The sequence below is a fragment of the Herpailurus yagouaroundi genome, unplaced genomic scaffold (assembly GCF_014898765.1).
Source record: "Herpailurus yagouaroundi ecotype Mexico unplaced genomic scaffold, PumYag 159, whole genome shotgun sequence".
Lineage (NCBI taxonomy): Eukaryota > Metazoa > Chordata > Mammalia > Carnivora > Felidae > Herpailurus > Herpailurus yagouaroundi.
In genome coordinates this window covers 82,165,044-82,189,302 of record NW_024412400.1, presented here as the reverse complement: position 1 = coordinate 82,189,302, position 24,259 = coordinate 82,165,044, and the positions used below count along the sequence as shown (strand labels likewise).

The 24,259-nt window shown below is 37.7% G+C and overlaps 1 protein-coding gene across 1 annotated transcript; it reads left to right on the top strand.

Moving 5' to 3' along the window:
* Positions 1 to 3,230: 3,230 nt before the first annotated feature.
* Positions 3,231 to 11,033, top strand: GMNC (geminin coiled-coil domain containing). Its single transcript, XM_040481140.1, has 5 exons — positions 3,231 to 3,239; positions 3,760 to 3,934; positions 6,099 to 6,187; positions 7,556 to 7,672; positions 9,304 to 11,033. The coding sequence occupies exons 1-5, from the start codon at positions 3,231 to 3,233 to the stop codon at positions 9,922 to 9,924; spliced, it is 1,011 nt and encodes a 336-aa protein (XP_040337074.1). The 3' UTR covers positions 9,925 to 11,033.
* Positions 11,034 to 24,259: the final 13,226 nt, after the last annotated feature.

The window sequence follows — 24,259 nt, the reverse complement described above, 5'->3', positions numbered from 1 at the left end:
ACTTCATTTGTCATCCTCCAAAGCAGGGACAAGAAGAGCACCCACACCCTGGGTGCCTGGGTGGCTCTGTCAGTTAAGCCTGGGGCTTTGGCTCAGGTTACAACCTCAAGGTTGGTGAGTTCAAGCCCTGCATCAGGCGCTGCACTGACTGTGTGGAGCCTGCTTGGGATGACCTCCCTCTCCCTCTGCTCCCCTCCTACTTATGCTCTCTCCACTCCTTCTCTCAAAATAAATAAATAAACTTAAAAAATAAAGAGTAACCACCCTCTAGGTTATTGCCATTTGACATAAGAGTTGGCTAGTAGTGGTAGATAATTTTTTTTAATGTTTATTTATTTTTGAGAGAGACTAAGTGGGGGAGGGGTTGAGAGAGAGGGAGACAGAAGCTCTGATGCAGGGCTGGAACCCACAAACCTGGGAATCATGACCTGAGCCAAAGTCCCATTATTAACTGACAGAGCCTTCCAGGTGCCCCAAGTAGATGAATGGTTTTAAAGATGATATTACTCCTTTTTCTCCTCTGGATGTAACATCACAGAAATCATGAGAATAAAATTCAAGAGAAAAGATGGGGGAAATAAAATACCTTAACTGAGAAGTATTTTTTTTTTTTTGTAATCGTAACAATTTATTCTATATAATAATAATTGTGAAGCTAGGGCTAACACAGAGCCAGACACTTTAGGTTCTTGAATTTGTATTTTATATTTAATTTTTTTTAATGTTTATTTATTTTTAAGAGAGAGAGAGAGACAGAGTGTGTGAGCAGGGGAGGGGCAGAGAGACATAGAATCTGAAGCAGGCTCCAGGCTCTGAGCTTTGAGCACAGAGCCCAAGGCAGGGCTCTGGGGCTCCAACTCATGAACTCTGAGATCATGACCTGAAAGTCGGATGCTCAGTCGAGCCACCCAGGCGCCCTCTTAAATTTGTATTTTAATTCTTTTTATTAAAAAAAAATATATATTAATGTTTACTTTGTTTTGAGGAGAGAGACAGAGCATGAGCCGGGGAGGAGGAGGGAGAGAGAGAGAGAGAGACAGACAGACAGACAGACAGAATTCTAAGCAGGCTCCAGGCTCTGAGCTGTCAGCACAGAGCCCCACACAGGGCTTGGGGTTCAAACTCCCCTGAACTCACGCATTGCAAGATCATGACCTGAGCTGAAGTCAGAAGCTTAACCGGCTGAGCCCCCCGCCCCCCCCCCCCCTTATTTTAATTCTCTATTGAGCACCCATGACAGGTTAGAGATTGTTCCAGGCACTTTGGAAACAGCAGTGAACACAATGGACGGGAACAGCTATTCTCCCCAAACTTAAATTCTAGAATGGATATAGATCATCTTCCCGTTTCACACGCCCCTCGGGAGTTGGGGAAAATGAGATATATCATAAAGAAGGGGAAAAGCCAGTCCGTTCACCAGGTCCTACAGTAGGTTGGCATTGATCACGTGGCCAGGAACTACACAGGGGCAGTGTTAAGTCTGGGTGCTGCGTCGGCTCCCCAAGGGCTGCTCCATCCCAGAGACGCCGCGTTGGGCTTTTCCCTAGTTCCGGCGGCAGAGCCGACGAGTCCGCCCCGCCCTGCAGGGGGAGCCGGGTTCGCCCCGTCGGGCCGGGCCGGCAGCGCGGTCCCGCCACCGCCGACTCTCGGCCGACCGCGGACGGCGAGCGGGCCGCCGGCAGGCACCGAGCGGGTTTCGGGTTTCGAAGCCGCGCAGCGCACCCGGGCGCTCGGCGGCAGGTGGCGGCAGGTCTCGGGTCCCCGCGCGGCGGTCGCCTTGAGTGCCAGAGACTTTGGCTTGACGTCTCCTCACCTACGTCACCAGTTTGACAGCCTCGCACCAAATCAGAGGGCGGCGCTCGCCGGGAGTCCCCGGCGTCACCGGGAGCTCCCGCAGATTAGAACTCGCCTCTCCTAGCTCCTCCCCTCAGTCCCATTTAAAGCTCCTACAGGCTTTACCGAAAAATTGAGGGCTCAGTTTCTGCAGCGCCTTCTTCCACTGCAAGATGGTAAGTGAGGACCTGGGGTTTAGGTAATACGCTGGGGAAACCTGGGGGCTCTGAGAGCTAGTAGGCTTTGCATTTAGAATTTCTTCCACCTTGGACGCAAGATTTCTCTGCTACCTGCCCATTAAAAGGGGTGTTCTCTGCTGCCCCATCTACTTCTCCCCTATCTTCTTCCCTCTCTCTGCTCCCTCAGTCTCTCATTCCCCATCTCTCTCATCCTTTTACCTTCTTGTGTTATTTCTACTCTCTGTACTTTCTCCCAACTTTCTTCCCCCACCCCCCCACCTGCACTCACTTTTCATTCTACTTCTTCCTCTAGATTATGCACATATTTGCAGACATTCGGATTTGAGCTAGTCCAAGGTATTTGAGGTTTGTTTTCTTCTCAGGTGTCAATTGCATAATAGTTCAGCTCTGATTCCAATAATAACCTCAGAGAAAGAGCCTACAAACATGCTTTTAGAATAAAAGAAAATAGTGCTTGATAAACTTTTGGCTGAATTTCTTTGGTCTGCACTGCCCAAGCTGGATTTGCCCAAAAAATAGATTGGACTTTTTCAAAACTTAACTTACTGAGGATATTAACAAATTGTGACTTAATTAGCTTAATTCTCTCTCTCTCTCTCTCTCTCTCTCTCTCTCTCTCTCTCTCTCCTTTTCCTTCTTCTTATTTGTTTTCTCGCTGTTTATGTTATGCCCAAAAAGTCCTCAAGTCAACAAAAGACTTGTAGTGGTCAAAAAGAGTTTGTCCGAAGCTGGACTCTGCTGAAATGAATGGCTTTTACCTGATTAAACATTGACAAATAATTAAGAATGAGCTGTTGTACAAATTAACCCAGGAAGGCTGCATACCTGCCCCTGCTTGGACATTTGGAAAGACTGTGTGTTTGAAGTTTGAGGAGTCGGGGGCAGGAGGGTGTTCGCTGGCTCAGAACACAGTGGAGAATACATGCCAGGCAGTTAGTAGTGGCAAGATAACTTTGGAAGGGCACGGAGACCTAGTGCTGGAGAGATCTAGAGCCTGCTGCCTCTGCTGACTAACGAATTTCAGCTTTAATGATATGTTTACTTGGAGTGACTATAGGTACCGGTACTTGGAGTTAGGAGCAAAATGTATGTAGTTATCTCTGGAATGTATCTATATGTCTATACATCCATCTCAAACAGTTTAGACCACTATAGGATCCAGAAGCATTTAAAGCCAGGGAAAGAAGGAAGGAAGGGATGGAGCAGGTGTGTAATTCAGAAACTAAGAAGCAAAGATAAGGAGGTTTCCTTATATGTCATGTTCAGTCCTTTTCAGCCTTAGCATTCTGGGCTCTTTGTCTTTTAACGTTGTTAGAAATATAATTAAGGTATTGCTAGAAAGAGCCAAATAGTCCGTGTATCTTTCAATCATTAAGTAGAATTCCTTTTACTTAGATCCTGGATAGCCTGTTAGATGACTGAGTCATGGCAACAGAAAATACTCTTGGATATTTACAAATTTGGTCCATCCAATACTAGCCTGTTCTTTGCTGAGAGAGCCTAAGGAAACTACTGGGTACACCCAAGGAGCTGATTCCCTGTTAGTAATTATATTTTGACCACTTGAATTAATCTGGGATCTATGCTTAACACCTGTACTGTTTTTGATTCATTGCATGTAATTTGTGCCTCTTTCTCCCACCCTTATCCCCCTCCAAATCCCAATCATTCCATCTCCTGGGACCCTCCCCACCCCCACCCTGATCCCTCATACTGAATTTCACAGAACACTGTTCTGCCTTGCCAAGACCAGTACTTTGTAGGAGGCCAGAGCTATAATTGCCCGTATTCCACTACAACGTCAGAATCTAGTGTTGACGTTTCCACGGAGACTTGGGTCTCTTTCTGGGCTGCTGGTCTCCTGGACAACAGAGAGCCCCAACAAGCACCACAGGCGCAGGGTAAGTTCTGCTCTTCTGCTTTCCCGGTAGGTCTGAAGCCCATTTCCAGCACCCATAGTTGCAAAGCATCATGGGCTAGAACTCTGTAGAAGAAGAAATGGTATGGGAAGTTGAGGAAAGCACAAAGACTCCTGCATTTTACACCCTAAATGACATGATTTTCTGTACTGTCATATATTGAAAATGAGATTCTTCCCCTCGCCCACTGGACAAGATATATTTCTCCCCACACTTTATAGTTTTTGGAGATTTCCAACCCACTGAGGGAATTTGGTTTTGGGTCAAAGATTTATAAACAATATTAGTGAGATGCTTTTGTAGTCAAGATACCAGTTGGAGCATTTCTTTTGGAATTCAGGAAAGTTTCCCTGGGTATAAGAGAGAGATGAGAAAAAATACTAATATACCCTTTTATTTCATAAGGGAGTCCTATGAACATTGTCTTTTTTTTTTGCATCCATACCATGTTTATTTTTAAAAAGTTTATTTAGAAAGGAAAGCCAAATCAGAACAACAGTTATCTTTCAAAATGATTTATCTCGGTACCCTTTCCTCTTTCTCTAAAATGAATAGCTATTATTTTTCTTTTTTTCTTTTTTTTTTTTTTTTACAAAGCTCTTGACCAAATTTATTTATTTTTTGGTTTGTTTTTCTTTTTAACTGGGTCATGGTTTTGTTTCTTGTTTGTTTTTTTTTTTTTTTTCAAATTTTTACTTAAATTCTATTTAATTAACATATAGTGTAATATTGTTTTCAAGAGTAGAATTTAGTGATTCATCACTTACATATAACACCCAGTGCTCCCAGCAAATGCCCTCCTATTCAGGAGGCCCATCACCCATTTAGCCCATCCCCCACCCACCTCCCTCCATCAACCTTCAGTTTGTTCTCTATCTGTTCTCTTAGAGTTGAATAGTATCTTGTAAGTGGAGGGTAAAATGATTCCTTTTTGCTCAAAGAAGACTTCAATTTTGGAGGTAAAGATAACATTGATGGAAAATCATGTATTAATTTTCACTGGGGGCTGAGTAAATAGTTCTTATAAATATTAAAGGAATTTCTATATTAGCAATCTGGTTTCTAGAAAAACTTGTAGACACTTCACCATTAAATATATGTACTCCTGCTTCTGTCATATTATTTTTTTTTTTGAATTTCAGAAAAAAAAAACAAACAAAACCCCCCCAACATAATGAAACACACTTATATTTCAGGAAGGGAGTTGTTCAGTGTTGTCTTTCTACCACAAGCAACAGAGAAGACAGAATGCCCAAGAATATAAAACCAAACTGTATACAATTTTATTCCTGTCTCCTTACTCATCATTTTACTTTAGTTGAAAATATTTCAGGAATATTTCAGTTTCTGTAGAGATGAGCAAGAGTCAAAACTGTACTAGATGAGGAAAATAAAACAAAAGTAAACCTATAGCATGCATAAGCATAGTTTTTACTGGTAGGTATAGTTTGCTATCAAATATGAAAAAAAAACTTTACAAAAGCATAAGAAACATACGAATGATGACATTTGAAATACATGAATTCAGGGTACAGTTTTGAGATTTCCATCAAGGCCTTCAGAGAAGCAAGATCCAAATTATTTTCAAGTAGAAAGTGATACCACATATAATTCTGAATATGTACTCTCCATCAGCTTTAATGGATAAGCAAACAGGCCAAGATTTTCATGGTTGGGGAAAAATGACACCATCAAAAGTAGGAGTTGATTTTAGAGGCAAACACTATGTTATCAAACGCTAAACCTTAGAAAATAAGATCGAAACTTGGAAAACATAGTGGAATTGCAATGTTATGCCTAGCAGGGGAAGGATCAATAAATATTTGAGTGAATTCATAATGCAGATGGGATGGTTTTTATAAGCTTAGCCAGCAGGAGTTTATATATTAGGAAGAAATGTAACCTCTTAGCTCTTCAAAATTCATCCCTTTAGCCATTTTGGCATATAGTCTATAAATATGTGTCTTTCATAGCATGTTTATCCCTTCTGGAAGCTTTAAATGTTTTGTTTCCTATAAGGAGGCAATAGCTATTTTTAGAAAGGTAATTGGATCCATTAAACTGTCTGAAATCCCTCCATGAGCTCTGCATTACACAAAAACCCCAAGTGTGTTTTCTCAGTTATCCATTTGGTATTTTCACATAGAATCATCCAGTGACTCCAATTTCCCTGTTCCTAACTCATGTTCGTGGGAAGAGGCTCAGCTTTCCTCTCAGCTCTACAGAAACAAGCAGGTATGTATAACCAGGCAGACATGTTCCATGCAAATGCAGTCCATTCTTTTTTTTTTTTTTACTTTTATTTTATTCCTAAACTTATTTGAGTATAGTTGACTCTCAATGTTACATTAGTTTCAGATGTACAACATAGTGATTTGACTTCTCTATACATTATGCTGTGTTCACCACAAGAGTGACTACCATCTGTCACCATACAGATATACTGCTGTCACACTACTACAATATCATTAACTGTATTCCCTATGTTGTGCCGTTTATCCCCATGACTAATGCATGCCATAACTAGAAACCTTTATCTGCCTCTACTCTTCACCCATGTTGCCCCTCCCCCATCGCCTTCTCTCTGACAGAGAATACAGTTTATGCTCTGTATTTATAGGATTCTGCCTTCTATTTGCTTATTCATTTTGCTTTTTAGATTCCACATATGAGTGAATTAATATGGTATTTGTCTTTCTCAGTCTGACTCATTTCACTTAGCATGTAGTTTGTTCTTAACATCACCCCTTAATGTTACTTTGCTTCTTCTCCCTTGTTAAATTCATATGTTGACTTGCAATTTAGAACCACAGTGGGTAAATCTCCACAGAGGTGGACAGGAAGTTAGGTGATCAATGTCACAGGGAAGAAAACAAAAACAACAAATTCAACAACAACAATCAAAACCCTCTAGGGGGCCCTATAGTCAGGACCTGACTGCATACATTTTAGTCCTATGACCTCTTGAATCCTCTTTTTCCATACCTATGGAATTGAAATATTTATATTGCCTTCCTCAGATGGCTGCTTGAAAGACCAAATGGTATATTGAGTGTGATAGTATTTTTAAAGCACACACATGGAGAGGGATGATGATTACAAAGTTTTTGCAAAGATTGCTTCATTTATCACGTTTTATTTGTTGTTGTTCCTGAGAGAATAATTTGATCTAGTGGATATACAAACAGACCAATCTGAGGATGAAGGAAGCCAGCCCCCCTTGTTTTTCTTCTTTTCTTAATGTGCAAGGAAGGAGTCCAGCGAAACCTTTCTAAATCCTTTTTTCTATATTTAAACAGTTGCACGCAGCTCATTTTCCTACATACCTTCCCGATTCCCTTGTGGTTGCAATCTTAAAAGTCATATAATCTCTTCAAACACTTTGCAATGAATAAGAAGTTCAGAGCACAAAACTGAACAATCAGGTGGTAGGTGGGTGTAGATTGAATTTAGGCGTTAGAGGACAAGGGCTCCCGGAGGTTGAGTTTGTAAAACAAATAGAATAATGATCAAGTTTAAGCAGGTTAAGGATCAGTGGCATTATTATAAGGTTACAAAGTCAATATAGTAGAGCAGCCTTCACCATTGTATGCTTTTTTGCAGCTCCAAGATACTCTGGTGCAGAAGGAAGAAGAACTTGCTAGGTTACACGAAGAGAATAATCACCTTAGACAATACCTGAATTCTGCTTTGGTTAAATGTCTTGAGGAAAAGGCCAAGGTATGTAACTATCCCTTTTATAAAAACACAACAGTGATTTGAGAATGGAGGTAATTTGGGTAAAACTGCTTAATTAATTGTAGAAGGTGTACTGAACAGCATGGCTTCAAAGGCATTTCTAGGTTAGATGGAGTTTTCTGAAAGGAAATATAGCACTTTCACAAGAATTTTTATGTATCATTTCTTAGAAGTATCTAGACTGCAGATGTTAGCCATGTATTACAGCAAAAGTTGCTTAAGAATCAAGCCAGTCAAGGGAATTGCTAAGACAACAGAGGTTAATCAAAAGACAGAGAGCTAAATGGATGGAACACTGCAGTGGGAATCAGATCCGAAAGACACTCAGTTCTTCTTATCATCAGATTGACTTTCAGTAAATCGCTCTCTCACTTAGCGTCAGTTATGTTCATCTGGATATACATGGCCTAAAAGATCGTTGAAAATCTCCTCAGCTCTAAACTGTTATGAATATGGCTGGAGCCCAGATTTCTTGAGTGGCAGTTATAGATCACCAATTATGTTATCTTTTAATGAATCGTTTTTCTTATACTCTTAATGAGTTAGACTATTTCTAACTCAAGGACTTATAGCTTGTCCATAGTCTCTTCCTGTTCTTCTTCCTTTCTCTGGGTTTTATATTTCTGTTCTCTTTTTGTCATTTTGTTACAATTATTGCTTCTGTCATCAATCTTTTCCTTGCTTCTAGACAAGCTACGTTATTTGATATTATTTAATTTAAATTGATTATGCTTCTTGCCAATTTTACTGAACATAAAAGTTCAGAGAAGAAAAGATACCATATCTGACTCCTTTACAATCCAGTTAGCTTTGTTAAAAAAGGGAGCACATCTCACAGTTATTAGCTTGGGCTCCTTAGTCCAGCCACCATTTTGTAAAACAAAGGACATTTATTAAATTAGTAAATGATATAGATTAGGCAGGTTTTTTTCTCTCTGTTTCCCAATTGTCCAAGATGTAGAATAATACATATCATACGAAAGTGTTATGAAAGTTAATGGAACAAGAAGAAGCAGTGTTAGTTACTGTTTTCAATCAGTTGCTCTGTCTAGAATCGCATGGCTTCGATTTAATCTAGGCCGCATGATCCTTAGCAAGTCACTAATATGTCTGTGCCTCAGTTTCCTCGCTAAGGAAGATTTTAACAGTACCCATATAAAATGACATTATGCATGTAGCCAGTGTTCAATACATGATAGTTGCTATTATTGTCATTATTATAATAATTACTTTCCTGAATTGAAAATTTAAAGACATTATTTTTTCTTTCAACTTTTAAATGATTAGTAAAAAACATGAATTGTAGTTTCCAGGTAGTAACTTGTCATTATAGATTTTAAGTTGGAAACAGAAGTTAATTCAATCACTTGTGTGTGTGTGTGTGTGTGTGTGTGTGAGAGAGAGAGAGAGAGAGAGAGAGAGACAGAGAGACAGAGAGAGAGAGAGACAGAGACAGAGACAAAGACAGAGACAGAGAGAATAGAATTTTAATCACGTTTTCTAAGGAGTTAAAGTGACTAGTTAATATTTGAAGGAGTTTTAATTAGACAACAGTAAAGAAAATGATCTTGGTTGACTATCTGACTGTATATTTTCAAATGCTACTTTCCTAGAAATTACTGTCATCAGATGAGTTTTCCAAAGCATGTGGAAAATTCAGAAAGGGAAAGAGGAAACCCAAAGAGCAAAGATATTTTCCTCCTGAGATCCCCCATCACAAAAATGCCAAGAGAAACCTCTCCGGTGAATTTGCTAACTGTGAAGAACAACCTGGGCCCCCTGTGGATCCCTGGGTTCTTCAAACACTTGGATTAAAAGACCTCAATACCATTGATGACACTTTATCAGCTAACTACAGTGCCCTCTCCTCTCATCCCAGAAGAATTGCCAGCACATATCCCCAGTTTCCGGATGATGCAGTCAATTATGAAAATATCCCCAGGGAGGATCTGCCAATTGACTATGGAGGTGACCAAACAACCCCCTCACATAGCACTGCCAGGCACGGGGAAGATTTTCACTTACTTTCTCAACTTTCAAATGTGCCAGGAGGGCTGCAAACTCCTCCTTACTATACTTCTGATGTGTCTCCCAATAAGACAGAGATGGCCTTTTCCACATCCCTGAGCCCTCACTGTAATGTGAAAACTCATTCCTTCCACCAGGGACAAGCCTTTGTTTGTCGAGATGAGGAGGGAGGCTGGAAGTTCACTTGGGTCCCTAAGCAGTCTTAGTGACCCCTGCTCTAACACAAAAGACTGCCATCAACTCTGTTTACGAAGACCTCTCTTGCACTTGAACCTGACTATTTGGAATACGGAAGCTATTGCCCAGACTGTCTCCTGCCACTTTAAATGTCAATCTCAATTATCCACTTAAATCTGCAAAGAACAGCTTCCAAGAATCCATGATGAAACATGCCTACTCTTTTTTCACCTAAATTTGACTTGTTTACATAGCAACACCTGCTGTTGACTTCCTCCCTTTGCCCTGTACTTGAAAAGGTATTTTCCAATTGCCTGAATACTTCTTTGAGGCCTGCATATGTTCTTTCAATTATAACAAGTCTAACAGCTTTTCTCCCTTCATCAAGCAGTTTAAATGTTCATAGCCTCCACCCTCTCACTTTCGTCCCTCTCCTGCTCCTCCTTATTTCTGAAAACTGCCTCTAGAGTGAATGCTATCATTGCTCCAAGTGCCTGTTACTGAGTGTTCAGTTAGCTGGGGTAGGGTAGAAAGAAGTGTCTTCGCCCATCATCATTCCCGAAGACATAATGTAGATGTGAGCAGTGTTATATGTAGTACAGTTCAGTAAGTTGAGTGTCCTGTGCTAGAGTTGATAAAGAGGCTCTTCAAAGAGCTATAACTCTAGTGAATAGGAAATACCACTGATAAATTAAAAGATTTAAGAGAATTAAAATTACTTCAAAATGTGCCACGGTACATCAGCTTCTAGAGGCACCTGGCATTGCCTCTTTAACCAACCATCCTAATTGCCTAGATGCTGTCAAACTTCTATTCCTGGAAGTATTTTCATTCATCATTTTTTCACTCATTGGTCCATTCAAAATGATTGTAGGATACCTACCATGTACCAGGCACTGTGCTATGCGTGGTGATAGAATGTGAGCAAGTTAGACCTTGTGGCCACCCTCATGAGACTTACAGCCACTTTTCTGCTGTGACCTTGAGAAACTTACTTCCCAAGTGTGATGATTCAGTTTTCCTGGCTGCATAATACAGAAGCTGGATGAGATAATCACTAACATTCTCTAAATCGAGGCTGGGTCCATCAGTTTTACACCAACATGGCCATCCTAACTCACTATTCTGTTCAATTTTGATAGACACTATACATATATTGGGTGAGCCTTACATATAATTTTTTAAAATGTGAATCATTTGTAGTTCATACAAGAAACCATTGCTCTGATCACAGTATTCCTTTTCTGGTATGAGCCCATTTTGCAGGTTAATTCAGCCTCTGTGAGAGTAACTTGCTCTAACAAATAGAAACATTATTTTTTTAAATAAGTGTGCATAAATTTAATGTAAATTTTGATGTCAAAGATTTCTCTCTGAATAAAAAAAATAAATTCTTAGTGCTAATGCTAGTTCTCCTCAAGCTCTCTATCCTTCCCAGAATAATTTACAATCAGAGATGCGCACCTATGTTTTTTGGAGAAAACTACAGTTACTGATAAAATTCACCACCTTGAACCTCTTTCCTGTTTTTCTGTTTTCCACCTCTCACTGCGTGAGAACATGAGTGTGCCCTTTGGAATTCTTTGTAACTGAGACATGACTTTTGTTGTTGTTTGGTTTTTGGTGTGTTTTTGTGGTTGTGAGCAAGTAATCTATTTTATTAAGTTTTGTTACCACATTGTATTCTTTATAATCCATGAAGGAGAATCTAAGATACTAACTGATGTTATTCTCCAGAGTATTTTCATGACTTAGGAAGAGATAGAACACATTCTATTTTCTAAACACAAAACAAAATAAAACAAAACAAAAACAAAGAAGTGCCTTACATTGCAGTATCGGTGCCCCTGGTGGGTAAAATTTATCTTTTTAAAATAACAAATTTAATAATTAAAATTAAAGAATTAAAATTGATTATAGTTTGATACACTAGGAATCAAGAAAGCAACATAACTATTTTAAAAGTCTAAGTGATCAAGCTGTAAAACAAAATTGATCAGTCAACAAGTATTCATTTTGCACTTTTGTGTGCCGTATCATGGTCATGTACCATGAGTAAACACCCAGGCTTAAAAGGATGCGTTTGAACGGTAAAACAGAGCCTCATAAAATGTAATAGTTTAAAATGAAACTTGGTCCTTGCCTGGTTTAAAGATATCACAGCACTCTTGTGATAAATTATGGTAACTTTCTCTGGCTTATTCCATGGATGAAAGAAAGTTACCACATCTTGTGACCATACCTACAGACATTTGATATTTAATGGCATTATGTATAAAAAAATATTTTGTTGATGTTTGAGAAACTGGAAATTTCTCTCACCTGAGTATATGTTCTAACTTTTAAAGTTTTACCATAGTACTTCAGTAAACCACAGTTAAAATTTTATTAATGTAAAGTGAGAAATAAAAATTAAATACTTTTGTGATTGTGATAAATATCTTTATATTGTGTAGAACATTTTCTAGGAATGGATTTTCTTCTCCTAGGTTTTAACCATAATCCTATTTATTGATTTGTACCTCTTTTATATGATGTATATGGCCAGACCAATCTTCAGCATTTAGGGTTTAACGGTTCTTTTCCTTATCCAGGATACATTAATGAGGCTTTCAGATGTTAAGTGGCCTTGAGTCAAGTGCTTTGTAGGCACAGCAACATAACCTCCCATAAATACTAGCTAGCATCCGGCATCAATTTTAAAATTTTGATGACATTTCCTATGTTCTCTGATCATCTGAAAATAAATCCTACCTAAATCTCACTAATATCTGGAAAATAAGGGCATTTGGAAAGCTTCAGTTATGCAGGTGACATATAATGAATGAGATTAATTTAAAAGACTGCAGTGATGATAAACTATAATCTTGAAAAAATGGCAAAAAAACTGTGAATCAATGTAAAAAAGTTGCTGTATTTTCTCTATTGCAAAAAAACAAATATTTTTCAATGTGACAGATGAATTCAATAACCAGCCTACATCACAGGTTCAAAGGAAAAAGTATAGAATTTAGACATCTGGTGATGATTTTTTGTAAGTTTACGTCTTGTCTATAAAGTCAGAATACACAATTTTACATGTGTTTCAGTTAACCAAAAGATTCGTGTGGGCAAATATTAGATGCATCATTTTTTCTTTATTTTTCACAAAACCAAATAAAATTGGTTTACAACCTACACATGCACAGTGTAAGTATATTTCTTAACATATTTGTTGTATTTTTATCTATATTTTTTTGTTACGTGAACATCATCCGACATCCAGTTATAATTCTTATGTTGGATAGTCTATAAATGTAAAATATAATTTAACAATTAATATTTTAAATGACTTTGATTTGTTTGTGATTGAAAATATTTCTAATTATATGTGAGTCAATTTTGTAATGAATTCATGTCTAATAAATAAATAAATGGCAAAAGCTTAATCCTACTTTTGTCCCTTATTTTAAAAATGTGCTTCAATGAATTGAGCAATAGACTAAGAAAAAGTTTTCAGGTCTCATTTCTGCAATAAATATTATGGTATAGAAAGGAGATGTGTATTAATTTTCAAAAAGTGTTAAGATTAATAATTAAGGTACTTATTCAATACATAATAGCCTGTGTCCAGCTCTATAGAAGATAAAGGATTGAAATATGTGCTCCAAGTAACTTGCCTATAAATGAGAGAAACATAAATATGCTTATTCAAACAAGCGAATAATTAGCTCTCATAATTGAAAAGTTTGTGTTTCAGCGATAGCTGGATCTAGGTGCCCAAGGAATATTGTCAGGAATGTGGTTTGGAATCTGATGACTAGGAATGGATTCTATAAAGGTATTGAGACAGTACCTTGCCACACAAAAGCATGACCGAAACCAGGATGGGATAGGCAATGTAAATTTAAAAAGCAGCAAACTATATCCCATAATTTGTTCTCTAGTTTTGCGACATTCTCCTTGTCCTTCACATTGTAATTCCCCAAAATAAATAAAGCTTCAGTTCGATGTTCTAGTTACAGAGTCTACATTTGAAAACCATGGCCAGATTTTCCCTAAGTGAACTAGATAGGGCCTATATCCCTAAGGGGAAGATTAATATCAAGAGAAAACGGTTTGAGACTTGCATAGCAGGGCAATAACCCATTGCTACGGGGAGATTCTATTACCAGTCATGGATAAACTGGATTTTATTTAGTTTACTTACAGGGATATTTGATTTATTTTTCATTGGAGAAAACTATACCTAAAGCTCACTCACTTTTGTTTTTAATGTATTAATTTAAATTCAAGTTGGTTAACATACAGTGTAGTCTTAGCTTCAGAAGTAGAACCCAGTGATTCATTACTTACGTGTAACATCCAGTGCTCATTGTAACAAGTGCCCTCCTTAATGCCCATCACCCATTTAGCCCATCTCCCACCCACCTCCCTCCAGAAACCCTCAGTTTCTTGTCTGTAATTGTCTCTTATGGTTTCCCTCCCTCTCTGTTTTTATCTCGTTTTTCCTTCCCTTCCCCTATGTTCATCTGTTGTGTTTCTTAAATTCCACATAAGAATGAAATCATGACATTTGTCTTTCTTTGACTGACTTATTTCACTTAGCATAATACTCTAGTTCCATCCACATTGTTACAAATGGCAAGATTTCATTCTTTTTGATTGCCAAGTAATATTCCATTATATATATATATATATATATATATACACACACACACAATGGAATATATATGTGTGTATATATGTATGTATATACACATACAACATCTTCTTTATGTATTCATTGGTCGATAGACATTTGAGTTCTTTCTAGTCCTTGGCTATTGTTGATAGTGCTGCTATAAACACTGGGGTGCATATGCCCCTTCAAATCATCAATTTTGTATCCTTTGGATAAATACCTAGTATTTACTTTACGAGTAGAAGTAGTATAACTTCTGGTTGTAGGGTAGCTCTACTTTTAGTTTTTTGAGGAACCTCCATACTGTTTTCTAGAGTGGCTGTATCAGTTTACATTCCTACCAACAGTGCAAAAGTATTCCCCTTTCTCTGCATCCTCGCCAACATCTGTCATTTTCTGAGTTGTTAATGTTAGCCATTCTGACAGGTGTAAGGTGGTATCTAATCATGGTTTTGATTTGTATTTCCCTGATGATGAGTGATGTTGAGAATCTTTTCATGTGCCTGTTAGCCATCTGGATGTCTTCTTTGGAAAAGTAACTATTCATGACTTCTACCCATTTCTTCACTGGATTACTTGTTTTTTGGGTGTTGAGTTTGATAAGTTCTTTATAGATTTTGGATACTAACCCTTTATCTGATATGTCGTTTGCAAATATCTTCTCCCATTCCATCAGTTACCTTTTAGTTTTGTTGATTGTTTCCTTTGCTGTGCAGAAGTTTTTTTTTTTGTTTTGTTTTTGTTTTTTTAAATGTGTGTGAGGTCCCAATAGTTCATTTTTGCTTTTATTTCCCTTGCCTCTGGACACATGTCTAGTAAGAAGTTGCTGTGGCTGAGGAAGTTGCTGCCTGTTTTCTCTAATAGGATTTTTATGGTTTCCTGTCTCACATTTAGGTCTTTCATCCATTTTGAAATTGTTTTTGTGTATGGTTCATTCTTATGTGTGTCACCGTCTAGTTTTTCCAGCACCGTTTGCTGAAAAGACTGTCTTTTTTTCTGTTGGATTCTCTTTCCTGCGTTGTTGAAGATTAGTTGGCCATACATTTGTGGGTCCGTTTCTGGGTTCTCTATGCTGTTCCATTGATCTATGTATCTGTTTTTGTGCCAGTACCATTCTGCCTTGATGATTACAGCTTTGTAATACAGCTTGAAGTCTGGAATTGTGATGTCTCCAGCTTTGTTTTCTTTTTCAGGATTGCTTTGGCTATTTTGGGTCTTTTCTGGTTCCATACAAATTTTAGTTTGTTCTAGCTCAGTGAAGAATGCTGGTGTTATTTTAATAGGGATTGCCTTGAATGTGTAGATTGCTTTGGGTAGTATCAACATTTTAACAATATTTATTATTCCAATCCATGAGCATGGAATATTTTTTCCATTTCTTTGTGTCTTCTTCAATTTCTTTCATAAGCCTTCTATAGTTTTTAGCATACAGAACTTTCCCCTCCTTGGTTAGGTTTATTTCTTGGTATCTTAAGGTTTTTGGTGCAATTGTAAATGGGATTGCTTCTTTGGTTTCTCTTTGTGTTGCTTCATTATTGGTGTATAGAAATGCAACCAATTTCTGTACATTGGTTTTATATCCTGAGACTTTGCTGAATTCATATATCAGTTCTAGCAATTTTTTTGTGGAGTCTTTTTGGGTTTTCTATGTCAAGTATCATGTCATCTGTGAAGAGTGAAAGTTTGACTTCTTTGCCAATTTTTATGCATTTTATTTCTTTTTGTTGCCTGATTGCTGAGGCTAGGACTTCCAGTACTATGTTGAACAACAGTGGTGAAAGTGGACACCGCTGTCACATTCCTGACCTTAGGGGGAAACCACTCAGTTTTTCCTCACTGAGGATGATACTAGATGTGGGCTTTTCATATATGACTTTAATGATGTTGAGGTATGTTCCTTCTACCTCTGCTTTCTTAAGGGTTTTTACCAAGAAAGGATGCTGAATTTTGCCATATTCTTTGTCTGCAACTATTGAAAGGATCACATGGTTCTTATCCTTTCTTTTATTAATGTGGTGTATTATAAACCTCACTCACTTTAAATGAGCCTTGAATGTCATCAGGACAGGTTATTGGAAACATCTTATCAGAAAGAGGTAGGTATCTTGATTCCCATTTTACAAATGAGAAAACTGAGTCTAAGTTTTTGGATAGATCACATTACAATAAGTAGATGAGTAGATGAGATGTACTCATACAATGAGTAGATGCCAAAATAAACCCTGGCACTGACTTTACTGTTTCTACTATATCATGCAATGAAGATGTTTGGGACCAGTCGATGGGCTTGCAGTACAAAGTATTGTATATCTCAGAGCTAGAGGCCTGGAAGCATGGAGAGGCTGTGACATCTTTGCTTACATTCATTACCTGGGTCCAGGTCTCTTAATCCTATTACTGCTAAAAGAGATTGTTCACAAAAGACCTAATTCATCCACTATCATTTCAAAAGAGAGAAGGGAATAAATTGAAAAAGGACTGCAGAAATTTAGATAAAAAGAGTAAGATGGAGGGGCTCATGAGTGGCTCAGTCTATTGAGTTCCAACTCTTGATTTTGGCTCAGGTCATGACCTCAGGTTAGTGAGATAGAGTCCCATGTTGGGCTTAAGGTTCTCTCTCTATGTGACCCTCTACCCACCCCCCCCCCACTTGTGCTATCTCTCTCTCTTTCTCAAAAAAAAAAAAAAAAGAGTAGGATAGAAAAGGTAGCCTACTCATGGTAAAAAGTATGAATATGCTTCTTAAATGAAAAAAAGTTGGATAAATGAAAAGAAATAAATATCTGTTCCAATTGTTCCTGCTAATATAAAGGCTTAATGTAACACTTCATAAACAATGCTCATGCAGTTACTCTCTTCTCTCTTTGTATGGGAAATGGATTTTATACTTGTTTGAGTAATGGCCTTTCTCCCTTTCCTGGTAATCCTTTTAAGTATAATTCTCAGGGACAGAAAAATAATTGAAAAAGCATATTTACAATGCTGATCCTACTCCTTCTAACACACAAGGATCATTCAAGCCGCTCATTTTGGAAATTAGGGGTTAAATAATACATTTTCGGGGACACAGCAGGTGTTTTTTTTTTTTTTTCTCATCTCTCTTACAAGCTTCTAATCTGAAATAATAAGGCATAAAAGGGTGTTTCAAGGTGATTTCTTAATACTCCGTGGCTGTTCCCTCTGGGATAAGACCCAGGATTTCATATCAATAACCAAGAGCTTTCTAAAGGTAATGTTTCCTCAGGGTCCCCCAATTGCTCTGAAACTGAGAGCAGGAGAAGCCCTCTAATAAGTATGCAGTGAAAAGTCAGAAGCCCTTGTTATAGTCAGGCAAAAGGCCAAAAACCACCCCTCTTTCATTTGGTCTCCTGAGATTTGCCACCTTACAGTGGCCACAGAGCCATTCTTCTTCCATCCCTGGCCCACAGGGGATTTGTCATGGTGGAACTTGGAAGTGACATCTGCGTGGTGCAGCCCATGGCTGCATCCATTGTTAAGCTGTATATGCACCCAGGAATCTCAGCCTTCTTCAGCAAGGGAGCACCATATTGCCCGAGCCTTGCCCTTTCTTTCTCTTGCTTTTAAGGATCGTAAATAGTTCACCTAGCCTATCCTATTGTCCTCACTCTACATTTCTACAATAGTTTTAATTAATATGCTACCTTCTTTTGGAACCATAGTAGATGGATGGGGCTTCTTGTGAACCATCCTATTAGCAACAATGGAGGAGAAAGGGCTGGAGACCTCTGACAAAGGCAAATCGTATCCTTTCAATGACCCTGGAATGAGCTTTTAGGAAATTGTTTAATATCTATGATAATTGTTAGAATTTATTCATGTCAGTAGATCAGAATACAGACAAAGATTCACACTCTCCTTCTTACAGTGCAATGATATATGGACAATTAAAGAACTCCAGTCAACAAAATGGATTCCTTCACTCACAGCTGTGTGACCTCAGAAATCAACTTAATCTTCCTTGTCCTCAGTGTATGCTTGATTTTTGAACAACATGGGTTTGAACTGCGCAAGTCCACTTATACACAGATTTTTAAAAATGTTTTCTTAAATTATTATTTTGTTTTTGAGAGAGACAGAATGCAAATAGGGGAAGGACAGAGAGAGAGGAAGACATGGAATCTGAAGCAGGCTCCAGGCTCTGAGCTGTCAGAACAGAGCCCAGCAGGTCTTGAGCTCATGAACTGCAAGATCATGACCTGAGCTGAAGTTGGATGCTTAACTGAGTGAGCCACCCAGACACTCCACGCAGATTTTTTTTTATGAATATAGTACAGTACTATAAGTGTGTTTTTTCTTTCTTATGATTTTCTTAATAACATTTTCTTTTTTAGCTATTTCATTGTAGTAATACAGTATATGAGGTATATACAAACTATTAATTGTTTATGTTACTGGTAAAGCTTCAGGTCAATACTAAGCAATTAGTGAAGGTTTGAGGATTCAAAGTTATACACGGATTTTCAACTGTGCAGGGGTTAGTTCCCCTAGGCTCCAAGTCGTTCAAAGGTCAAACTGTATATCACCATGGAGATAATGTTTGCCCCAACTCATAAGTTTTTGAGATAATCTTGTAATATTAAAGGATCGTATGTAAGTTAAGATTCATTCATTTATCACAACCTTCACATAGAATAAAAGTCCATTTTCATTTAATTTTTGAGTGAAAAACTTCATACTTCATAAAATGTAACACTTTAAAAATCAGTTATACATATTTTTAAGGATTCAATTCAGTAAGTACCATTTTCCCACTATGTTCAAAGTACAATTTTATGGTCTAGAGACCATGACCCAGTCTTAAAAGAATTTACAAGCTGGTAAGTGGAGGGAAACTAGGAAGGAGTCATTGAACACTTGTGATCAGAGACATACATTGGGTATAAAGTTAGAATTGCATCAGTAGAGGTAAGAGGGAAAAAAGGAGAAGAAAATCTCAACAGGCAAATTATGAAGAATATTCAGGAAATGATGAGTAGCCCAGGTGACTACAAGGTAGATTTTTATAAAATAAAATATATCTTTTGGAATCAAACAAAAATTTCTGAACAGTGAAACACACTGCATCCTCTAAGAATATTCTATTAATAATAAAAGTAAGATAACACCTACAAAATCCAAAAGAGTAAAGACAATAACTTAGGTATATTATTTGCATCGTCAAAATCAATTCAGTCATCACATTGAATGCTTATTTACATTGGTATTGATATTGGTATAGTAACCAGTACGTGTCAGCTTTTCTAGGTTTCTTTTAAAATGCTCTCAATTCTTTTGTTGTTGTTGTCGTTTATTTATTTTGAGAGAGAGAGAGAGAGAAAGAGATAGGGTGGGTAGGAGGAAGAGAGAAAGGGAGGGAAACAATCCCAAGCAGGCTCCATGCTCAGGGCAGAGCCTGATGCAAGGCTCCGTGTGGGGCTTGATCCCAAGACCATGAGATCATGACCTGACCCTCACAGACAAAGGTATGGGGATATAGGTAGTAAAAATTACCACTTGTCCCTGATTCATATCCACCAGTTTGTTTTCAAAATCCTGTTTTTCATTTGCTTGTCTGTCTGTTTATTTGTTTAACATGCTACTTTAATATTTCCTTGAAGATATTAAGTGCACTGCACATATAACATGAGGACTAGGGAGAATATATAGTAATAGTCATTATATTTTTGGAACGTTCACTGATAAGAATGCCTACCACAAGCACTTTCCCATTTGGATAAGGGTAAGGGAATTTCCTCCTTGGAGCTAATGAAGGTATGCAAGAGAATCGTGTAAAGCTTAAAAGACACAGTGAGTTGGGGCGCCTGGGTGGCTCAGTTGGTTAAGCATCCGACCGGCTCAGGTCATGATCTCACAGTTTGTGGGTTCGAGCCCTGCAATGGGCTCTGTGCTGACAGCTCAGAGCCTGGAGCCTGCTTCTGATTCTGTGTCTCTCTGTCTCTTTGCCCCTCCCCTGCTCACGCTCTGTCTCTCTCTGTCTCTCAAAAATAAGTAAATGTGAAAAAAAAAAAAGACACAGTGAGAAAAAGAATGTGAAAAAGATACAACTGGCTGCAGCAGGATGATTGTGCAGACAGGGAAATGAAAGGGGAGGCAGCAGAGCAACGTGGACTCCCAATGTTGCTCATGGGAAAGGGATTTCTGTGGTTGATCAACATGGCAGAAGCTGCTGTGTTTGGGATGTCCATCTCCGAGGCAATGGATATAAGAAGCAAGACTCTAGGGCTGATATCTGGTGGTATGTATGAGCTGAGGTTAAGGGAAGAGGGTATTTTTAGAAGGGATTAAGCGAAAGCTGTGTAGAAGTTCTTCTCCCCTAGGAAGTCCACACAAATATATCCCACAAGGAGCATGATCATGCAATTTGCTGTCCAAGCTGTGACTTCTTTAGACTGTCATTTTAGAGTGATGAATACTAACCTGGAAGGAATATTGGGACAATAGATATAACCTTAATCTATTGCAGTCAAAACAGACATATGTCCATAATGTACAGAAAAATCAGCGTTTGCATGTCTGCCATATAGAGGACAACAACAGCCAGTCATATTATCCGGGAAAGCAGCAACTATGAATAATAATAGGCTAAGCCTCATCTGGTTATGCACATATGTACCCAAATTAAAAGAGGGAAGCAGGAACAGCTCTCCCTATTCTAAGAGGCCTTGAAGTTTAACCTCCATTAAGAGAAGGAATCAGGGGGGGCCTGGGTGGCTGAGTCGATTAAGCGCCCAACCTAGGCTCAGGTCATGATCTCAGGGTTCCTGGGTTTGGGCCCACATTGGGCTCTGTGTTGTCAGCTCAGGGCCTGGAGCCTGCTTTGGATTCTATGCCTCCCTTTCTCTCTGCCCCTCCCCCACTCATTCTGTACCTCTCTCTGTCTCTCAAAAATAAATAAATGTCAAAAAAAATTTCAATAAAAAAAAAGCAGGAATCAGTTACAAGATTAAAGTTGAAAGTTCACCTGGACTTATTTTCATGAACAAAAATGATCTAAAACTGAAGAGATCCACCCCCCAAATGGAAAAGGTAATTCAGCACAAGGCTTCGGCAAAAGGGAAAAATAAAGCTAGTTTACCTTAATACTTCAATGAGTTCGTGTTTCCCAATAAACCATTTGCAAGTAGTAGTTGTGGGTAGTGAAAGGTAAGTTGAACAGAGAAATACTATAGGATTTTTTGAAATGAACTGGGGCTCACTTATAACAGGTAATCAAAATGTATAGTAAAATGAATTTAAGCTAAAATACATCTTTCTTTGGCAGTGATTAGGTGCTTCTAAGCAAGTTACAAATTACCAAATAAACATATAAAGACCAAAGAAGAAAAAAAAATTGCCTCGAATTACTTCACCTCACATATTTGTATATACATTTATACATTTGGATTAAAAACATGCATTGAAAAATATGTAAGAAAGTGTTATGTATATATACACACTAAATGACATGTATATTATATATATGCAATGTTATAAACTTTGTTATGAAATACTAACATTTTTTCTGGTTATTAAATTTTTTGTACAACACAATTTTCAGTTAGTATTTAGCATGGCTATTGTGTGACTATATACTAAAACATATTTAACTAATTACTCTAATTACTTAGTCTTAGACATGAAGATTGTTTTCAATTTTCTTTATTATATATATGATGTAACTATGTACACTCTTGTAGATACATATTTTCCCTGTTTATTTCTTAGAATTGTAGTTACCTTGTGAAAAAATATTTACACTTTTAAGGTTTTTTAAATGTTTGTTTATTTATTTTTGAGAGGGAGAGATGGAGAGTGAGCAAGTGAGGGGCAGAGTGAGAGGGAGACAGAATCCCAAGCAAGCTCTGCACCACCAGTGTAGAGACTGACGTGGGGCTTCAACTCATGAACTATGAGATCATGCTCTGGTCCAAAATTATGACTCCAGTGTTTAACCCACTGAACCATCCAGGAGCCCCTGCTTTTAAGGATTTGAATATAAATAGCAAAAAATCTGTAGGCTTTATATTGGAATCCAAGTGACTAAAAAAAGCTCCCATTTATGCCTAGTTTTGAAGAACCAGAGAGAAATTCTTTGGAATCCTGCCCATGAAGAAGTTGTTGTCTTATGAGGCAACATCTTGTGTCTAATATTAAACATTTGTGTATATGCATTTGCTATGGGTCTCATATATTGAAAGGACACTCAAAAAAATTCTGATGGACATGAAAATTTCAGGTATTGTTTGGAAGTTTAATTTAATAAAATAACTTCAATCAATAGAACTAACATCTAATTATTATTTTTTTTATTTAATTTTTTTTTTTTTGCTGAAAATTGTGATTGAGACCTTTAAACCTCAGGGCACCTGGGTGGCACAGTCAGCTAAGCGTTTGAGTTCGGCTCAGGTCATGATCTCGAGGTTCGTGGGTCTTGGTTCCTGAGTTCGAGCCCCTCGTTGGGCTCTGTGCTGACAACTCAGAGCCTGAAGCCTGCTTCACATTCTGTGTCTCCATCTGTCTCTATCCCTCCCCCACTGACGCTCTGTCTCTCTCTCTCTCTCTCTCAAAAAATTAAATAAACATTAAAAAAAATACCCTTAAACCCTCTAGAGGATTCTGTCAATTGAGAAGTTTCAAAATTTTGAGTTCTGAAGGGTTAGTTATGGAAATAAGCGACATTGTTTTGATTCTAGATGCTACCCATGCCCTTCTTTCTGGCCCAGTTTTTGTATCCTCACTCCAAATTCTCCTCGTTCACTCCTCCCCAAACTACCATTTTACACTTACATTTCCATTTGGGGAATTTAGGCTTTCCTTTTACTGCAGCATCATATAACCTCATCTGTGGCTCATTCTTACACGCTTGTTTTAGGAACGAAGAGATTTTCTCTCCTTCTGACAATAATCAAAGTAGTCTCAGGCTTAAACAAGAGTTGTTAATTTTGAAAAAAATTTACATTATTTTCTGTTTATAGATGCAATCCATGCTCACTTTCTTCAAGGACCATATTTGATGAAATAATTTACTATCAAACAAAGAAAAGAATCTCATATATATTGTAGATAACAAAGTAAATTAATTCATCAACCCCTCTTTCTCTTCTTTTCCCTCCAAAATATTAGAAAGTGTAAAGAGTAGTGATTTTTGTTATTTTAAGTGTATTCAACGTCACCTTATATATGTGAATATTTTAGTTTCCCTTTGTGTTTTCTCTATTTGTTGAAAACATTAGAAAATTATGGCCCATCTAAAAATCTAGGCAAAGTCAATTTGTTTTTTCTCCAAGGCTTTACTATCATCACTTGCAGATTGTTATTTTTTTTAGCCTGAAAAATACAGAGTGTCAAAATTGTTTCTATGCAAAATATTGATAAATATTTTTTCTGGTACTAGTAATTAAGCATCCTCAAATTATAGTTTTTATGGAAGTTCCCCTAGTAATATTGCATTTTTATATAAGCACATGCATTTAAAAACTTTACATTATGCTTTTTATACAAGGGAAATGAGTCATGAAATATATACTAAATGATAAAAGCATAAATATAATTGTAACTTCATTACATGAAACAATTTAACAAAAATGTATACATACAAAGCAAGAAACAGAAATGAGATCAACAATAAAAAGTGTTTTAGGTGGGGAGCAGTGGAGGAAAGGAGAACTTGGATGACATTTTTTTTTTCTAATTTATATTTC